The sequence below is a fragment of the Ceratotherium simum genome, chromosome 2 (assembly GCF_057802395.1).
Source record: "Ceratotherium simum simum isolate JZ-2026a chromosome 2, ASM5780239v1, whole genome shotgun sequence".
Classification (NCBI taxonomy): Eukaryota; Metazoa; Chordata; class Mammalia; order Perissodactyla; family Rhinocerotidae; genus Ceratotherium; species Ceratotherium simum.
The window spans coordinates 14,383,272-14,398,936 of NC_141901.1; the positions used below are offsets into that span (position 1 = coordinate 14,383,272).

Here is a 15,665-nt window from a genome sequence, read left to right on the forward strand (position 1 = left end):
AGTTGGGTTCAATGCCTTTGGCAAGAGTGTGGGTTGTGTTGTTTTTTTCCATCAGGCGGCAGATAATATCTGGTTGTCTTTTTCGTGATATTAACAGTTGTGTCTAGATCCGTTAATTAATCGAGGTTGTTAAAAGGTGAATTCTCATTTCATTCTTTTTCATTTATTAGTTGGAATTAGTTTTTTCTTTTTCTTTTTAATTAATTAATTTATTTATTTTTTGTGAGGGAGATCAACCCTGAGCTAACATCCATGCCAATCCTCCTCTTTTTTGTTTTCTGCTGAGGAAGACCGGCCCTGAGCTAACATCCGTGCCCATCTTCCTCCACTTTATGTGGGATGCCGCCACAGCATGGCCTGACAAGCGGTGTGTCGGTGTGCACCCGGGATCTGAACCCAGGCCGCCAGCAGCGGAGCGCGTGCACTTAACCACTACACCATGGGGCCGGCCCCTGGAATTAGTTTTATAAAGAGACATTTTCCCTCATCTGGTATTTGCTTACTCAGAGGTCCATTTCCTATAGGCAAGGAAGGATAAATGTTTGACTCTTTCCCTTTATTTAGCAGTTTTGAAGATAATGAAGTGGTGTTCTGTCGTCCTCTGACAGTGACCAAGTAGTTTATTTTTTAATATCATTATGAACTCATAAATTTAAACATACATAATGTGTTTCAACCCATTGCAATTATTATCCTCATTAAAATTCATATTGTTCCATCTTTGGCCAGTGGAAGTCTCTTCAAGTTGGCTTTCATGTCTTTTGTCATGACCATAGTGGTCTTAAATAGTTTCCTTGCCATCTGATATGCAAAGATGTTGCAGGTTCATTCTGTACGTTACCTGCCCGCTATCCAGAATCAACATTGCTTTAATGAGCTTTGGTTTCTTATAATGGGAAATGGACCTGGATGCCAGGGGTGCTCATTGCTATTGGAGTGACTGTAATTTCTAGGCCTTTTCTGCGGATATAGCTCAGATATCTATATCATTCACACACATGTACACACACGACTATTTAAAGATAAAGTATCTTGTGAGTTCATATTGATACGTCTAATTCAAATTCAGGGCCACAGTTTTACTTTACCTCTTCTGTATTATATCTGTATGTCTTTTCTTCCACACCCAGAATCCTGGTTTTCAAAGAACACAGAACATGATGCAATATCATGTAATTTACTTATTTGCTTTATCCTTCATAACAAACAACGATCTCAAGATAACAATACTAAGACCAATAATATTACTGTAAACAGATACGTATTCTACAGATGTTCTCTCTTTTTTTAATGATTGTACTCTATATTGTCTGAGCATATAGGCTTCATATAATGAACTCTTTTAACCCTCGTTTAGTCTTAGCTCTATGAATAAGTGTATATTTAATGCTCACTAGCATTCTTATGTTGATGTTTCTCTAGTCATTTTGGTTGTCTGAGGCTTGTTCTCCAGTAGATTACTCAGAAAGGACACATAGGAACAATAATTCCTGAGTTCTTACATGTTGACAAGTTTGTCTGTCTTTTGTATAAAACTTTCTTCCCTTGATTATATTTCATACATTACTCTATTTTATTCTGACAGAATGCTGCTATTGAAACATCTGATAATTAAATTTTCTTTTATTTAAAAATCACTTTCTGTTTTTGTCTCAAGTGCCCCCAATTTTTTTCTTCTACGTCTAGTAATTTTATTAAATTGTATCTTGGTATTGGTCGTTCTGGGTTAGTATTCTCAGGTGTGGTTAGCTTTAGCTGGGACTGTTGACTGGGGTGCACCTACAGTTATCCTTACCAGCATGGTACTTTCATGGTAGTTGGACTTCTTACTTAGGGATCCCAGAGGGGATATTTGAGCAATCAAGGCAGGGGCTGCATATCCTTTTATGACCTTGTCCTGGAAGTCAGCATCAATTTTCGTTAATCCTTTGTTCATTGAAGCCGTCATGAGCCTGTTCAGATTCAATGAAAGGTGACATACACCCCAACATTCAATGAGAGGAATGACAAAGAATTGTTGGCCATGTTTTAAAATCACAGTAGCATTTGCCTTAAAATTTGTCTGATATTAAATTTAATTAAGTCAATGAGCATGCAGTTTGGATTGAACTCGTAGTTGATATTTGCTAGGGTTGTTGTTAAAATATCTAAAGTAAACTTTTGATATATTTTAGAAGTAAACTTTATTAGAATCAGGGATAATTATTGCCATTAGTATCCCAAATATAGTAATAAATATGAAAATGGCTTTGTAAAAGATATACATTTTACATTTTCATACACATTTGTAAAATCTATACAGTTTGACAATTTGTTTATAGATGAAAGTTGCAAGTAAAATCTGAAATAGTTCTCACTAAAAAAAGGTGAAGAAATATGAGGTAGTGGCATTGTGTTTTGTACAGAGATTTCTGACTACATCCTGTTTTTAGATTTGTAGAAGTTTGAGCCAACTGATAGTGCTTTGATTTTATTTTCATAGTACATGAATTAAAATGTGACATAGATATTACATTATATCATATGATAAGCAAGCTATTTTCATCAGAGTAGAACATTTTACTTATAGATGTAGTCAGCCTTCTGATGAATGATTTTTAATGTTTTTTAGAAGAAATCATGAAGATTGTTTCATTAAATTAGAAAGCATTACATAATTGTTAAAAATACAATCCTAATTTAATTTTAAAATTACTTAGATATATTTTTCTTTATAATATTTTATTTCATTTTATTCGTACCAAGAAAACCATACTTGCGGGCCAGGCCCGTGGCTTAGCGGTTAAGTGCACGAGCTCTGCTTCTGGTGGCCCGGGTTCGGATCCCAGGCACGCACTGACGCACCACTTCTCTGGCCATGCAGAGGCCGCGTCCCACATACAGCAACTAGAAGGATGTGCAACTATGACATACAACTATCTACTGGGGCTTTGGGGAAAAAAAAAGGAGGATTGGCAATAGATGTTAGCTCAGAGCCCGTCTTCCTCAGCAAAAAGAGGAGGATTAGCGTGGATCTTAGCTCAGGGCTGATCTTCCTCACACACACACACACACACACAAAAAGAAAACCATACTTGGGATTCTTCACACTTATGATTCTGCTCATTGTAAATAAATGGCAATGTGGGGTTACACAGCCACAGAAAAACGTGCTACAAGTAACATATTTTACAATGTCTGATCTTAGAGCTTATCTAATTCTGCCCGTGTTGCAAAATACAGCAAAAAACACTTGTTCATGTTGCATCACTCTGGTTTTATTGCATTCTCTTAGCTCTTTTCCTTCAAAATTTTATTAGCTTTTACAAATTAAAAATCATAGTGAAGTTTTCATATGTATGTGTACATGCATGTATATATGTCTATATCGATGTATATATGAAGTGTATGCAATATTTGAAGATTTGTTATGTCCTGGTGGTGAGTCGAGGGAAGGAGAACATGTTTTTTTAAACAGCTGTAGGTAGTTCATCAAGTAGCTCCTGTCATAAATTTCATCCTAGTGAGTAAAGAATTTTGTCATTCAACTATTTTTAATTTTTATTTGCAGGTGAGCTTTTGGGTTGTTAGAGAGATTCTTCATGCTCAAACATTAAAAATTAGAGCAGAAGTTTTGAGCCACTATATTAAAACTGCTAAGGTAAGAAAAATGTGTGTTTTCATTTTTGGGTTCAACCATTCAGCACTGTTTGTGAGTGCTTGCCTATGACACTTTATTTACTGTTTATGACACTGGAAAATAAGGCCTATTGATTAATATAAATCAATTTTTTAAATTTGATGACTATTTTCTCTGCCTTTTCCTTTATTTCTCCTGTCTTCCCCCTTTTTAAATGTCTTCTCCCTTTCTTAGAGTAGCTGAATTATTGATTTATTTGACTGGATAAGTAGACAGAGGTCAAATTATGGTGAAGTATAATATTTATAAAATATTGGACTATTCTGCAGGTGATTGAGAAAGCCTTATAGGGATTAAGAGAACACATATCAGTTATTTGCTTTTGAAATAGATCACTCTGCCAACCATGTGGAGAAAAAAAGAATAGTATAAATGAGGACGTTAACCAAATATGTTGATTGAATGGTTATTGTGGGACGTAGATAATATGTGCAACAAGAGAAATGGAGTGTGGATTTCAAGGATAGTGAGAATTTAGAGAGGAGGATGGAACAGGACATTCCACAAGAGGATACCAAGATTTTACTAAAACTTGTAACAACTCCAAATTTATGTTAGGTTCACTAAAAAGTGGTGTACTTGTAGCCACATTCTTCGTTATTCTTGTAATAAATATGTAACTTATCTCACCTGTGAATGAGAAAGATGGAATAAAATGAGGATACCATTTTTATAATTGTAAATTATTGAAAAACTGTAATTATTATAAGTCATACTCTTCTGTATTTTCTTTGAGCACATGGGAGCAAGTATATTCTAACATTCCTGTGGCACTAGGTGGCAGAACTAGCCTTCTAAAAATTTAAAGTGTCATAAAATTTTTGAAAACATTTGTTGTGATATGGTAGATAAATATTGTGTTTTAGCTAATAGAAATTCATAACTTTTCCTCATTGATTCTGAATTTGCATTATTGTTTTCTGGTATCTTCATTAGTTTTTTTATTACTTGTATGTTCCACTCAAAAACCACCAAATTTTTCCCATCAAACCTGCCATTAGCCTCCTCCTCATCAAATAATCATTTAATTTCAATTCAGACTCTCAGAGTTGGAGTTATTTTTGACAGTGCTTGCTTTCATCCCAAATTCATAATTTTCATAATTTTTGGTCTTATCACTGTCTCTTAAATCCCTCTATTCTGACTTTCTGCCTTCTGTATTCAGTTTGTTATAAAACTGTCAAGTCTTTTCTCTGATTTTAGTAAATTGTATCAGTTAGGGTTCTCTAGAGAGAGAGAATATATAAAATATGTGAAGAAATTTAAGGAATTGGCTCATGTGATTGGGGTGGGCGTGGGGGGCTGGCAAGTCTGAAATCTATAGGGCAGGCGGATGGCCTTAAACTCAGGCAGGAGTTGAGGCTGCAGTCTTGAGGCAGAATTTCTTCTTCTCTGGGAAACCTCAGTTTTTACTCCTAAGGCATTCCCACTGTTGAGAAACAGCCTACCACATTATTGAGTGTAGTCTCTTTTAATTAAAATCAACTGATTGTAGATGTTAACCACATCTACAAAATATTTTCACAGCAACACCTAGATTAGTGTTTGATTAAATAACTGGGTGCCATATAGCCTAGCCAGGTTGACACATAAAACTAATCTAAGAGACACAAAAGAATATTTATGAAATATATTTAAGGTATCAAAAGAATGATTTTATTTTATTTATTTATTTTTTTATAATTTTATTTATTTATTTATTTTTCCCCCAAAGCCCCAGTAGATAGTTGCATGTCATAGTCGCACATCCCTCTAGTTGCTGCATGTGGGACGCGGCCTCAGCATGGCCAGAGAAGCAGTGCGTCAGTGCGCACCCGGGATCTGAACCCCGGGCCGCCAGCATCGGAGAGCGAGCTCTTAACCGCTAAGTCACGGGGCCGGCCCAAAAGAATGATTTTAAAGTGGATACTCATGTACCCACTGCCCACTTTGAATTACCATATGTCTCTTCATATGCAGTCCCCTACCCTCCCATTACAAAAGGAACCGCTGCCCTGAATTTTATGTTTGCTTTTCTTTTACAGTTTTACCGTATGTGTCCCTCAGTAATATATTGTTGTATGTTTTTGAGTTTTGTTTAAATTGAATTATTCTATAATTACTTTTATACTTTCATAACTTCCTTTTTTTACTGAGCAGTGTTCTTGAATGGTTTTGAGTCTATTTCTGTTGTAGAGTATTCTGTTTGCATATACCACAGATATTCAATATATTCTAGCTTGGGTAGTTTCCAGATTTTTGCTGTTACATTGCTCCTATAAAAGAATTCTTGTGTCAGTCTCTTGGTGCTCATGTGAGTTTTAAATCCCTAGAAATATAGAGAGAAAGAACAAATTGCCTTCAAAGAAATGACCATTAGATCAATAGCTTTCATTGAATCTGATGAGAATGATCATTTTTTTCTATGTTGGCCATTTAGGTTTTGTCTCTTGAAAGATCTGTTCAAGATCTTCCAACAATTTCTATTGTGGTGTTGGTCTTTTATTGATTTTTATAGGAGTTATTTTTTTTTATGTAATTCTAGATGCTAGCTCTCTGCTATATGCTTTGCATACATCTTCCTACTTGTGACTTGTTTTATCATCACTCTTCATGTTGTCTTTTGATATAGATGTTCTTAACTTTAGTAGTCAAACTTATTAATCTTTAATTAATTTTTATTATCTTATTTAAGTGATCTTACTCTAACCTTGGAGAATATCAAAGATGTTCTCTTATAGTATCCTTTAAAAGTTTTATAGCTTTGATTTCAGTACTTGAATATTTAATCGATCTGGACTAAATTTCATATATAGTATGTATGAATTATGGATTTTAGTTCATATCTTTCCATATGAATAGTCATTCTGGCACCATTTTTAAAAAATCTTCTTTTTTAAAGCTCTCTTTATTTTATTTTGTCTGGAAGCATCTTAATGTTACCCTTGTTCTTGAAAAATGCTATTCTAGACTTAGAGTTATTTTTTTTATTTACTCTACTGGGGATTCCTTGAGCTTCCTGACCCTGCGAATTAGTGTCTTTCAGTGATCTGGGGGAAAAAACCTGCCATTATCTCTCAAATATTTCTACCCTATTATTTTTTATCATCTCTTTCTGTAACTCTAATTAGATAAATGTGAGCCTTTTTTGTTCTACCTTTCATGTCTCTTAACCTTTATTTCACGTTTCTAAAAAACTCTGGCTTTTATGTTACATTCTGGATAATGTCTTTATATTTAATCTTCACTTTATTTGAAGCCAATACCTGATGTTATTCTCCATTTTGGGAATACTTGTTTCCTTATTCTTTTTCTTTTTCCTTTTTTTTTTTTTAACTTGAGTTCCTATTTCTTGAAACTTCATGGGAATTCTTTGAGACCTGAATTAAGGTGGTATATTAGTCAGGGTTCTTCGGAGAAACAAAACCCCTCCCCCTTCCTTAGTTCTAAGGTTAGAAACAGGCATTTTTGCCTTGGAGTCTCTTGATGGTGGGTGAGGACAGTTGTAAATGACTGATTTTTAGATAGAACTGTTGGGATGTAAGCATCTGGTAGTATGAAGAAATCTGGGAAATTAGCAATAAATGTCAAATAGATTTCTTGGCAAACTGATGGAACCTAGTGTTAGGTAGGAGTTTTCTGCAAGGAGACTGTAAAAAGCAAGATCTAGTATTGGGAAGCAGGTAGATGTCCCAGCATGAATGAGAACAGAGGATCTGGGGATTCAGACAGGAATAAGCAAGAAATTGAGGAGGACTGTGGAAAGCAGGTTTGAACCCTAGTCCTGGAATAATAGTACTGAGTAGGTAACCAGATCTGGATTCTGGGCACAGACCCTCTCTTGAAACTTGGATCATATGGCAGAGGCTTAATAATATTTCAGTATAAGGAAGGAGACTGCTTACTAGAAACTAGTGTGCCTAATCATACCAGGTAAACTTGATACTGAGCTGTAATTTTGGATTTCTTAATCTGTTACCCAACTAGAAGTAGATTTATTCCCAGAGCTTGCGGACAAGGCCAAGTTAGAAGGTGGAAGTTCTGTCGTGTGCCAGAATCAACTTACTGTAAACACAGTGGGTACTCTAAAGACAAATCTCAAGGAAGAGGGTAATAAGTACTGGATCACCACCGGTTGCCTAGATTGTACTTGCTGTTAATCTAAAGTGTTTTTATATTCATGCTATTTATTTTTCATCTCTCTTCCCCCCTTTTCTTAAATCTTCAGAAACTGTACGAGCTGAATAACCTTCATGCACTTATGGCGGTAGTTTCTGGCTTACAGAGTGCCCCGATTTTCAGGTTGACTAAAACGTGGGCGGTGAGTAATCTTCCTTAGTTAAAGAAAGGTTAGACTTCCTGTTGGAAGTAAAGGTGTATTAGTTTCTTTTCTGGTTCTTAGTAAGGTTAATATTATGATAATAGATAAGGATTTTTAAATTACTTTATACTCTGTTCTTTGAAACCTGCGTTTTTCTCTCTCCTTAAGTGTTTCACTAAGTAATTTTTGGATAAATTTCAGCTTGGTGCTTTGTTTTTGCTCTTTAGGAAATCATTTTTGTAGAACCTCCTTACGCATCTTTGACAACATAGTGGTTCGTGTTTACTGAGGAGAAAGTATAAATGCAAAAAAATTGTATTTAATCATGTAAAAATTATGCTTTTGGAAAGTTTGAGGAAGATCTAAATTGTAAGTTTCAAAAAAGTATTTATTGATTTAGATTTCTATTATTTTTTAGTCAGGAAACTCAGGTTTTTTTCCTTAGAAATATTGGAAAATCTGGTAGTTAACATGGAATTATGCAGTGTTACTACACATTCTGATATTATGTTAATCATATTTGGTTCTCTTACTTGAACAAGGTCAGGATGTGAATTTTGACTTCTGCAAATTTGTGTATTATCATATTTGAGTGACATGATAATGGCCTCACGCTTTCTAGGTATTTTTCATTTAGATTTTATATAAGTAAAATTTTAGATTTAATTAGATCTGTTCGTATTTGTTAAATACTGTTCTTTAATGTTAAAGAGGAATGATTTTGTTTATTTTTGTACAAAGGATTAGTGTGTTCTTAGGGTCCTCTGTAAAAGACATGACTGACTTTAAAAGTCTTTTTTTTAATTACTAAAATATAACTTTGTTTTTAATTTGCTTAGTGTTGCTTTCACTTTTCATAGTGTTTGAAGAGACAGATGTTTCTCATGAAAACCAGGGTAGATTTCTGTATTGGAAAAATGTTAATATGGAAGAGCTTACAATTCTCTTTATATTTTATTTGTATTTTAGAAACACCTGGGTGAAGGATTTTCCTACTTTAAAAATTATTTTTAACAGTGATGGCCTTATTCTCTTTTCTTAAAATTTGAATTTCATGCATGAATGGAGATGATTATAAATATACAGTTATGAATTCCATCTTTGAAGTTTTAGGGAAAAGAATTATACTCTGATTTATGTTGTAGTTTAGAAAGGAGATACATTTCCTTCAAGTTAATTTTTATTTTCCTTGAAGATAGTTTTGTTGTCTTCCTCATGTATTTGTCTGGAAAAGAGTTTTTTTATTTAGTAACAGCTTCATTATTAATCTGGATAAAATTTTGGTGTTTATATTAAATTTTAAAATATTCCATACTGTGCCAGGCACTGTCTAATTGCTTGACATACAATAGTGAATGATGTAAACAAAGTCTAATTCCTATACAGCTAACATTCTACTGGCAAAAGATAAAACTGTAAAGAAATAAATGATATATCATAAATAGTGATGAATGCTCTGAAGAAAAATAAAGCAGAATAAATAGGATAGAAAGGAAAGCAGGGAAGTATTTTATATATATAATTTTATTAATATATATTACACAACAATATATGTTATATATGTTATATAATAATATATGATGTTATATAATATATATTATATATGTTATATAATAATATATGTTATATAATGTGTGTGTGTGTGTATATTTATATATATATCGTAAGAGAGTCTCTGGTGAGTGACAGTTGGGTAGAGACCTGGGAGGTGTTGAGAGAACCATTCATGTGGAATCTGGGAGGAGAGAATTCCAAGCAGAAGTAATAGCCAGTGCAAAGGCCCTGATAATGTTCAGTGAATAGCAGGGTAGTCAGTGTTGACAGAGTGGAATAGCTAGGGACTAGTTGATGGTAGGAGATGAGTCCAGAGAGGTGGCATCAAATCAGAAAATGGAGATGCTATTTATTGATATTTAGGAGATACAGAGAAAGAGTGGAGAGTGAGACTCTATTTTACACATCTTAAGTTTGAGTTGGCTGGTAGATGTCCATGTGGAACTGGAAGGTCAGAGTTGGGTCTACAAGTTGAATAGAGCAGTTGGGGCTAGACATAAAGGTGTGTGATCATCATCATCATCAAGATTGTATTTAAATCATGAGGTTGGATGGGATCAACTAAGGCATGAGCACAGATGAAAAGCCCTGGAACCCTCCAAGATGTAGAGACCGGAAACTTGAGGAGGAGCCAACAAAGAAAATATCATAGATAGGAGAAGTTTCCCAGGTAAAGAAAGTGTTTCAAGAAAGAGTGAATCACCCGTGTCAAATGCTGCTAATAAGTTGAGAACTTGGAGATGACTATTGGATTTGGCCATTGGAAAGGATTGGTGACCTTGGCAATGGTGGTTTCAGTACAGTGGTGGGGTGAAAGACTGATTGGATTTGAGAGGATGGTGGAGAAAAAATGGAACAGCCAGTATAGAGAATACATTTGAGGAGTTTTGCTGTAAAGGGCTGAGGTGAGGTGCTGCAGAGAAATTGGGCAGTAGCTGGAGGGGAGTGTGAGACCAAAGATTTGTGGCATTTTGTTTTGTTTTAGAGATGAGATCCTTGACAGTATGTTTGTTTGCTGGTGGCGATGATCTAATAGAATGGGAAAAATGGTAAGAGAACGAGGGGTTACTCCAGTGATACCCTGGAAGAGGCAAGAGGGAATTAGATCCAGTATTCTAGGGGAGCAGGGACAGTTTATCCATTTTAACAGGACAGAAGGGGGTGCACTTGGTTAGAGATGCAAGTAAGTTGGTAGATTTGGTGGTGGGATTCTATAGAAGTCCTTCTGATACTTTGTTTCTTAAGACATAAGAAGCAAGGTCATTAATTGAGGGTGATGGGGGAGAGGTGTTGGAGGTTTGAAGAAAGAGGAAAGGATAAAAGTCATCTAGGAGAGTGTAGAGTGAATTAACTAGGGAAATGTAGGTTTGGTATGCCTTATGAAGGATCCACTTGAGATTTTTGGTCATGAATTGAAAGTGAAACTAGTCAGCAAAGTTACGTATTCTCCAGCTAGGTTCAAGTGCTCAGCATTAGTCTGGAGTTGTGCTGAGAATTGTATTTAACCAGAGTTGGAATTTTTTTAGGCTTGTTTATATCACAGAGGGGTCAAGGATAGAAAAAGAGATAAAATGGGTAAATGTAAAAGTTGTTTTAGTGATAGATGAGGAATCTAACACAAGTAAAAGGAGAGAGAGAATGAACAGTGAAAAGGTAGTCATGGTAACTGGATTGGAAATCCTGGTGCACTCAAATACTTAGTGGATTCAGGATGACCAAGGGAATGGAGGCTGAGAGTGGTGAAAATAAGACCATTTAAGAAGGAGAAGTCAAGAAACTGAGAAATCTGGGTTGGGCTTCTATGTGAAGATTGCAATCACCAGGATATAAGAATAATGTTGGTTCATGGACTCTTATTTTCCAACTACTAAAATCTTGCAAGATATGGGAAAAATGACTTGTGGCTCTATTAATGACAGTAACATAACTGTTATAATCTAGTGCTCTCTGGGGCCAGTATGTTAGACACTAGCCACATGTGGCTATTAAATTTAAAGCATTAAAATTAAATAAAACTTAAAATTCAGTTCCTCAGTCGTACTAGCCACATAACAAGCACTCAGTAGTCACTTGTGGCTAGTGTCTATCATATTGGACAGCACAGACATAGAATATTTCCATCATCACACAAAATTTGATTAGATGGCACTGATCTAGTGCTTGAAATTAATAGAAGCCGGAGAATTTTAAAAGGATAGTGAGATAGTAAGCTGGAAGGAATTGTAAAGTGTAAGAAGTGAGGATTACACCTAATTCAACTCCAGGCTCATGTTATGTGGTTTGTAGGAAAAGAAAGAGAATGCTTAAAGAAAAGGTTAAGGATGGGGCTTTTGCAGAGGATGGACCATGAGTCCCAGAGAATACAGTTGGAAAGGATTGGGAGGTGTAGGGTGTTGGATCAAATTCAAAGATAATAAAGATCGTATGGGTTTCATGGGCATTTGGGTTAAAGATTTTTAATGAATGAGGAATTGAGAGTGTTTTGTTTTTTTAACCAATAAAGGGAATGTACCCAATCTATAACATCCTAAATGGGGAAAATAGTAGGAACATTCTCTTCAATGTCAAAGAAAAGGGTGCACATTTTCACTGTTTCTATTCAACATAGAAATCCTAGCCAGCACAGTCAGAAAAAAAATGATTAAAAATAATAGGATTTATCCTCAAAAAATTAAATAAAGAATTACCATTTGATCTAGCAATTTTACCTCTGGGTATATACCCAGAAGAATTGAAAGCAGGGACTCAAACAGATATTTTTATGCCAGTATTCATACAGCATGATTCACAATAGCCAAAAAATGTAAATAACCCAAAGGTCCATCAACAGATGAATGGATGTACAAAATGTGGTATGAATGTACAATGGAATATTATTCAGCCTTAAAAAGAAATGAAATTCTGACACATGGGTGAATCTTGAAGACATTATGCTAAGTGAGATAAGCCAGACACAAAAGGACAAAAACACCATATGATTCCATTTATATTGAGAGTAGTCACATTTCTAGAGACAGAGAGTTGAAGGTGGTTGCCAGGGGCTGGGAGGAAGGACGAATGAGAAGTTATTGTTTGTTGGGTATGGAGTTTCAGTTTGTGAAGATGAAAAGAGTTCTGGCCATGGATGGTGGTGATGGTTGGCCAATAATGTGAATGTACTTAATGCCACTGAATTGTATACTTAAAAATGGTTGAGTGCGGGCGCTCCGCTGCTGGTGGCCCGGGTTCGGATCCTGGGCGCGCACCGACGCACCACTTCTCTGGCCATGCTGAGGCCGCGTCCCACATACAGCAACTAGAAGGATGTGCAGCTATGACATACAACTATGTACTGGGGCTTTGGGGGGAAATAAAATAAATAAATAAAATCTTTAAAAAAAAAATAAATAAAAATTAAACAAAAAAAAAAAGGGCCGGCCCCGTGGCTTAGCGGTTAAGTGCGCGCGCTCCGCTACTCGCGGCCCGGGTTCGGATCCTGGGCGCGCACCGACGCACTGCTTCTCCAGCCATGCTGAGGCCACGTCCCACGTACAGCAACTAGAAGGATGTGCAGCTATGACATACAACTATCTACTGGGGCTTTGGGGGAAAAATAAATCAATAAAAATTTTTTAAAAAATGGTTGAAATGGTAAATATTATATATATTTTACCACAATTTTAAAAAACAATAGGATTTAAGATGACTGAATATACAAAATCAGTTGTATTTGAACTTAAAAGGATGCTGTTTACAATATCAATAAAAGAAAATAGCAAACAATAAATGGAATAAAATGTGCAAGAACTATATGCAAAAGATTATAAAACGTTATAGGAAGTCATTAAAGAAGAACTAAATAGATGGAGCAGTCATCCCTTGTTCATGGATAGGAAAATTTAAAGATGCCAGTGCTCCCCAAATGTATATAGAGTTTATATGCAACTTGAATCAGAATCCCAATCTGGGGATTTGGACAAGATTGCTTATAAAATTTACATGGAAATGCAAAGGTTCAGGAATAGCCAAGATATTCTTGAAGAGGAAAATGGGTTTGGGGGCTTGGGTACTTGCCTAACAGATATCAAGACATATTGTATTATTTAGACAATGTACGGTTAGTGCACGTTTAGCTGTATCAACCAACAGAACAGAATAAAGAACCCAAAAATAGATCCTTGCTTTTATAGAACTCTGATGTATGGCAGTAGTGGCACTGTAAACCTGGAGAAATGAGGGACTGTCTCTTGGTTGGAACTGGAAAATTGGTAATCAGTTTGGGGACAAAATGAAATTGGGCCTCTTACAACATTCACAAAAGTCATTGTGAGATGGATTAAGGACTTAAATATGAAATGCAAAACTTTAAAGCTTTTAGAAGAGAAAAATAGCTGAATATCTCTGTGGCTTGGCATGAATAGATTTCCGGCCAGGGAGGGGTAAGGATATTTTAGATAAGATACAAAAAACTCAAACCATCAAAGAAAAGATAGACAAGTTTTGCCACATTAAAGAAAGAATTTCTGTTCATCAAAAGATGTCTTTGGGCCAGCCCTGGTGACCCAGTGGTTATGTTCGGCACACTCTGCTTCGGCGGCCTGGGTTCGGTTCCCGGACATGGACCTACACCATTCGTCTGTCAGTGGCCATGCCATGGCAGTGGCTCACATACAAAAAGAGGAAGATTGGCAACAGATATTAGCTCAGGGTGAATCTCCCTCAGCAGAAAAAAAAAAAAAAGAAAGAAAAAAAGTTATCTTAAAGAAAATTGAAAAGAAGCCCCAGAGTTAGGGGAGATGTGTGCACCAGTTGTAACTGATCACAAATTTGTATCCAGAATATATAAAGAACTCTTACAAAGCAAAAAGGAAAAATAGAAAAGTGGGCATCACTATGGTACTCACAGAAGAGAAAATACACATGGAAGCAGTGAAAATGAGCAAACTACAGCCACACACGACATTGTGGATGAAACTTCAATGTCAAAGTGTTGCGTGAGTAAAGCAAGTGCCAAAGACTATAAACGGTATGGCATTTTTTAGTCAAAAGTGGAATAAAATTGAAGACAATGATAAACCAAAAATTTAGGATGGTGGTTACTGGTTACCTCTTACAGATAGTCAAGGGAATTGGATATGGAAGGAGCACATAGGTAGATGTGTGTTGTTGGTATGTAGTTCTTTGGTAGGAAGGTGGATGCATGTGTATTTGTTATAAAATTTAAAAATAAATCAATTTAACAAGAAAGTCATATCAGGGACTAATGATAATTGAGTGTCAAGAACAAAGGATTATAATTAATCTTCACGTGAGGTCCAAGATAAATAAATAAATTATTTATGCAAATACATTTTTTACAAATTGTATGGGGTTAGAAATCAAGGTGATGAGGGGTGATCTGGGAATCTTGTATTTCTTTTGGTGACTGACATGAACAGGGATTCATCTAGATTTTCCCAAAGCACATGTTATGGTAAAGTGGTGTAGACATCCAGCCAGGAACCATTGGAGTTTCCACATTCAGGGACCGATGAAAGCTTGAAGAGCTCTGCCCCCAGTTGTTATACTCCTGGCCAGAGGAAGAGCGTGGCACCCAAAACATGTGGAGTTAGAGCCCTGTGAAGTATTTTGTTTTCCTCCTTTTTTGAGGGAGGAGTATAGTGAAGTGACATTGTAAGGATAACATTAGGAACATTAGAAAAAGATTTGAAAAGGGGGAAAAGAAAATCGAGGCTTCTTAGTTATAGCTTTGGCCCGTGGGCTTTGGGTGAGTTTCTGAGCTGTCACTAGGAAATACGTATTTTAACATCTCATTAATTCTTTTAGCCATATTCTTCCTCTAAATAGTCTTCTGGAAAGAAGTCTCTGCTGCCTCACCTCAGATTGAATCCTTTTAATCTGGTTATTGATTTATTATGAAAATTCCAAAATATAAGTTATTTTTATACATATTAGATCATGTAGTTCTTAACCTCAGTTTGTGTTTCAGATGTGGCAAAATCAGTTATGAGTTCCAAGTAGTTTGTTTCTCCTGATCCTGTATCAAAGTTTTTGAATGATTGACTTAGGGACAAAAAGAATAGACTTATTGTTATCTGTGCTGTGTCACATTGCTGTATTTTACATATCTAAATGCTTTGTCAGGTGGGAGAG

At 35.7% G+C, this 15,665-nt stretch overlaps 1 protein-coding gene across 2 annotated transcripts in view; it reads left to right on the forward strand.

Annotated features, from left to right (window-relative positions):
- Positions 1 to 15,665, forward strand: part of RALGPS2 (Ral GEF with PH domain and SH3 binding motif 2) — a 169,814-nt gene that overhangs the window by 74,322 nt on the left and 79,827 nt on the right. For both annotated transcript variants that reach the window (XM_087438382.1, XM_087438386.1), the window contains exons 6-7: positions 3,551 to 3,640; positions 7,887 to 7,979. In XM_087438382.1, the coding sequence (XP_087294508.1) occupies positions 3,551 to 3,640; positions 7,887 to 7,979 (183 nt within the window). The remainder of the gene's footprint in view (positions 1 to 3,550; positions 3,641 to 7,886; positions 7,980 to 15,665) is intronic.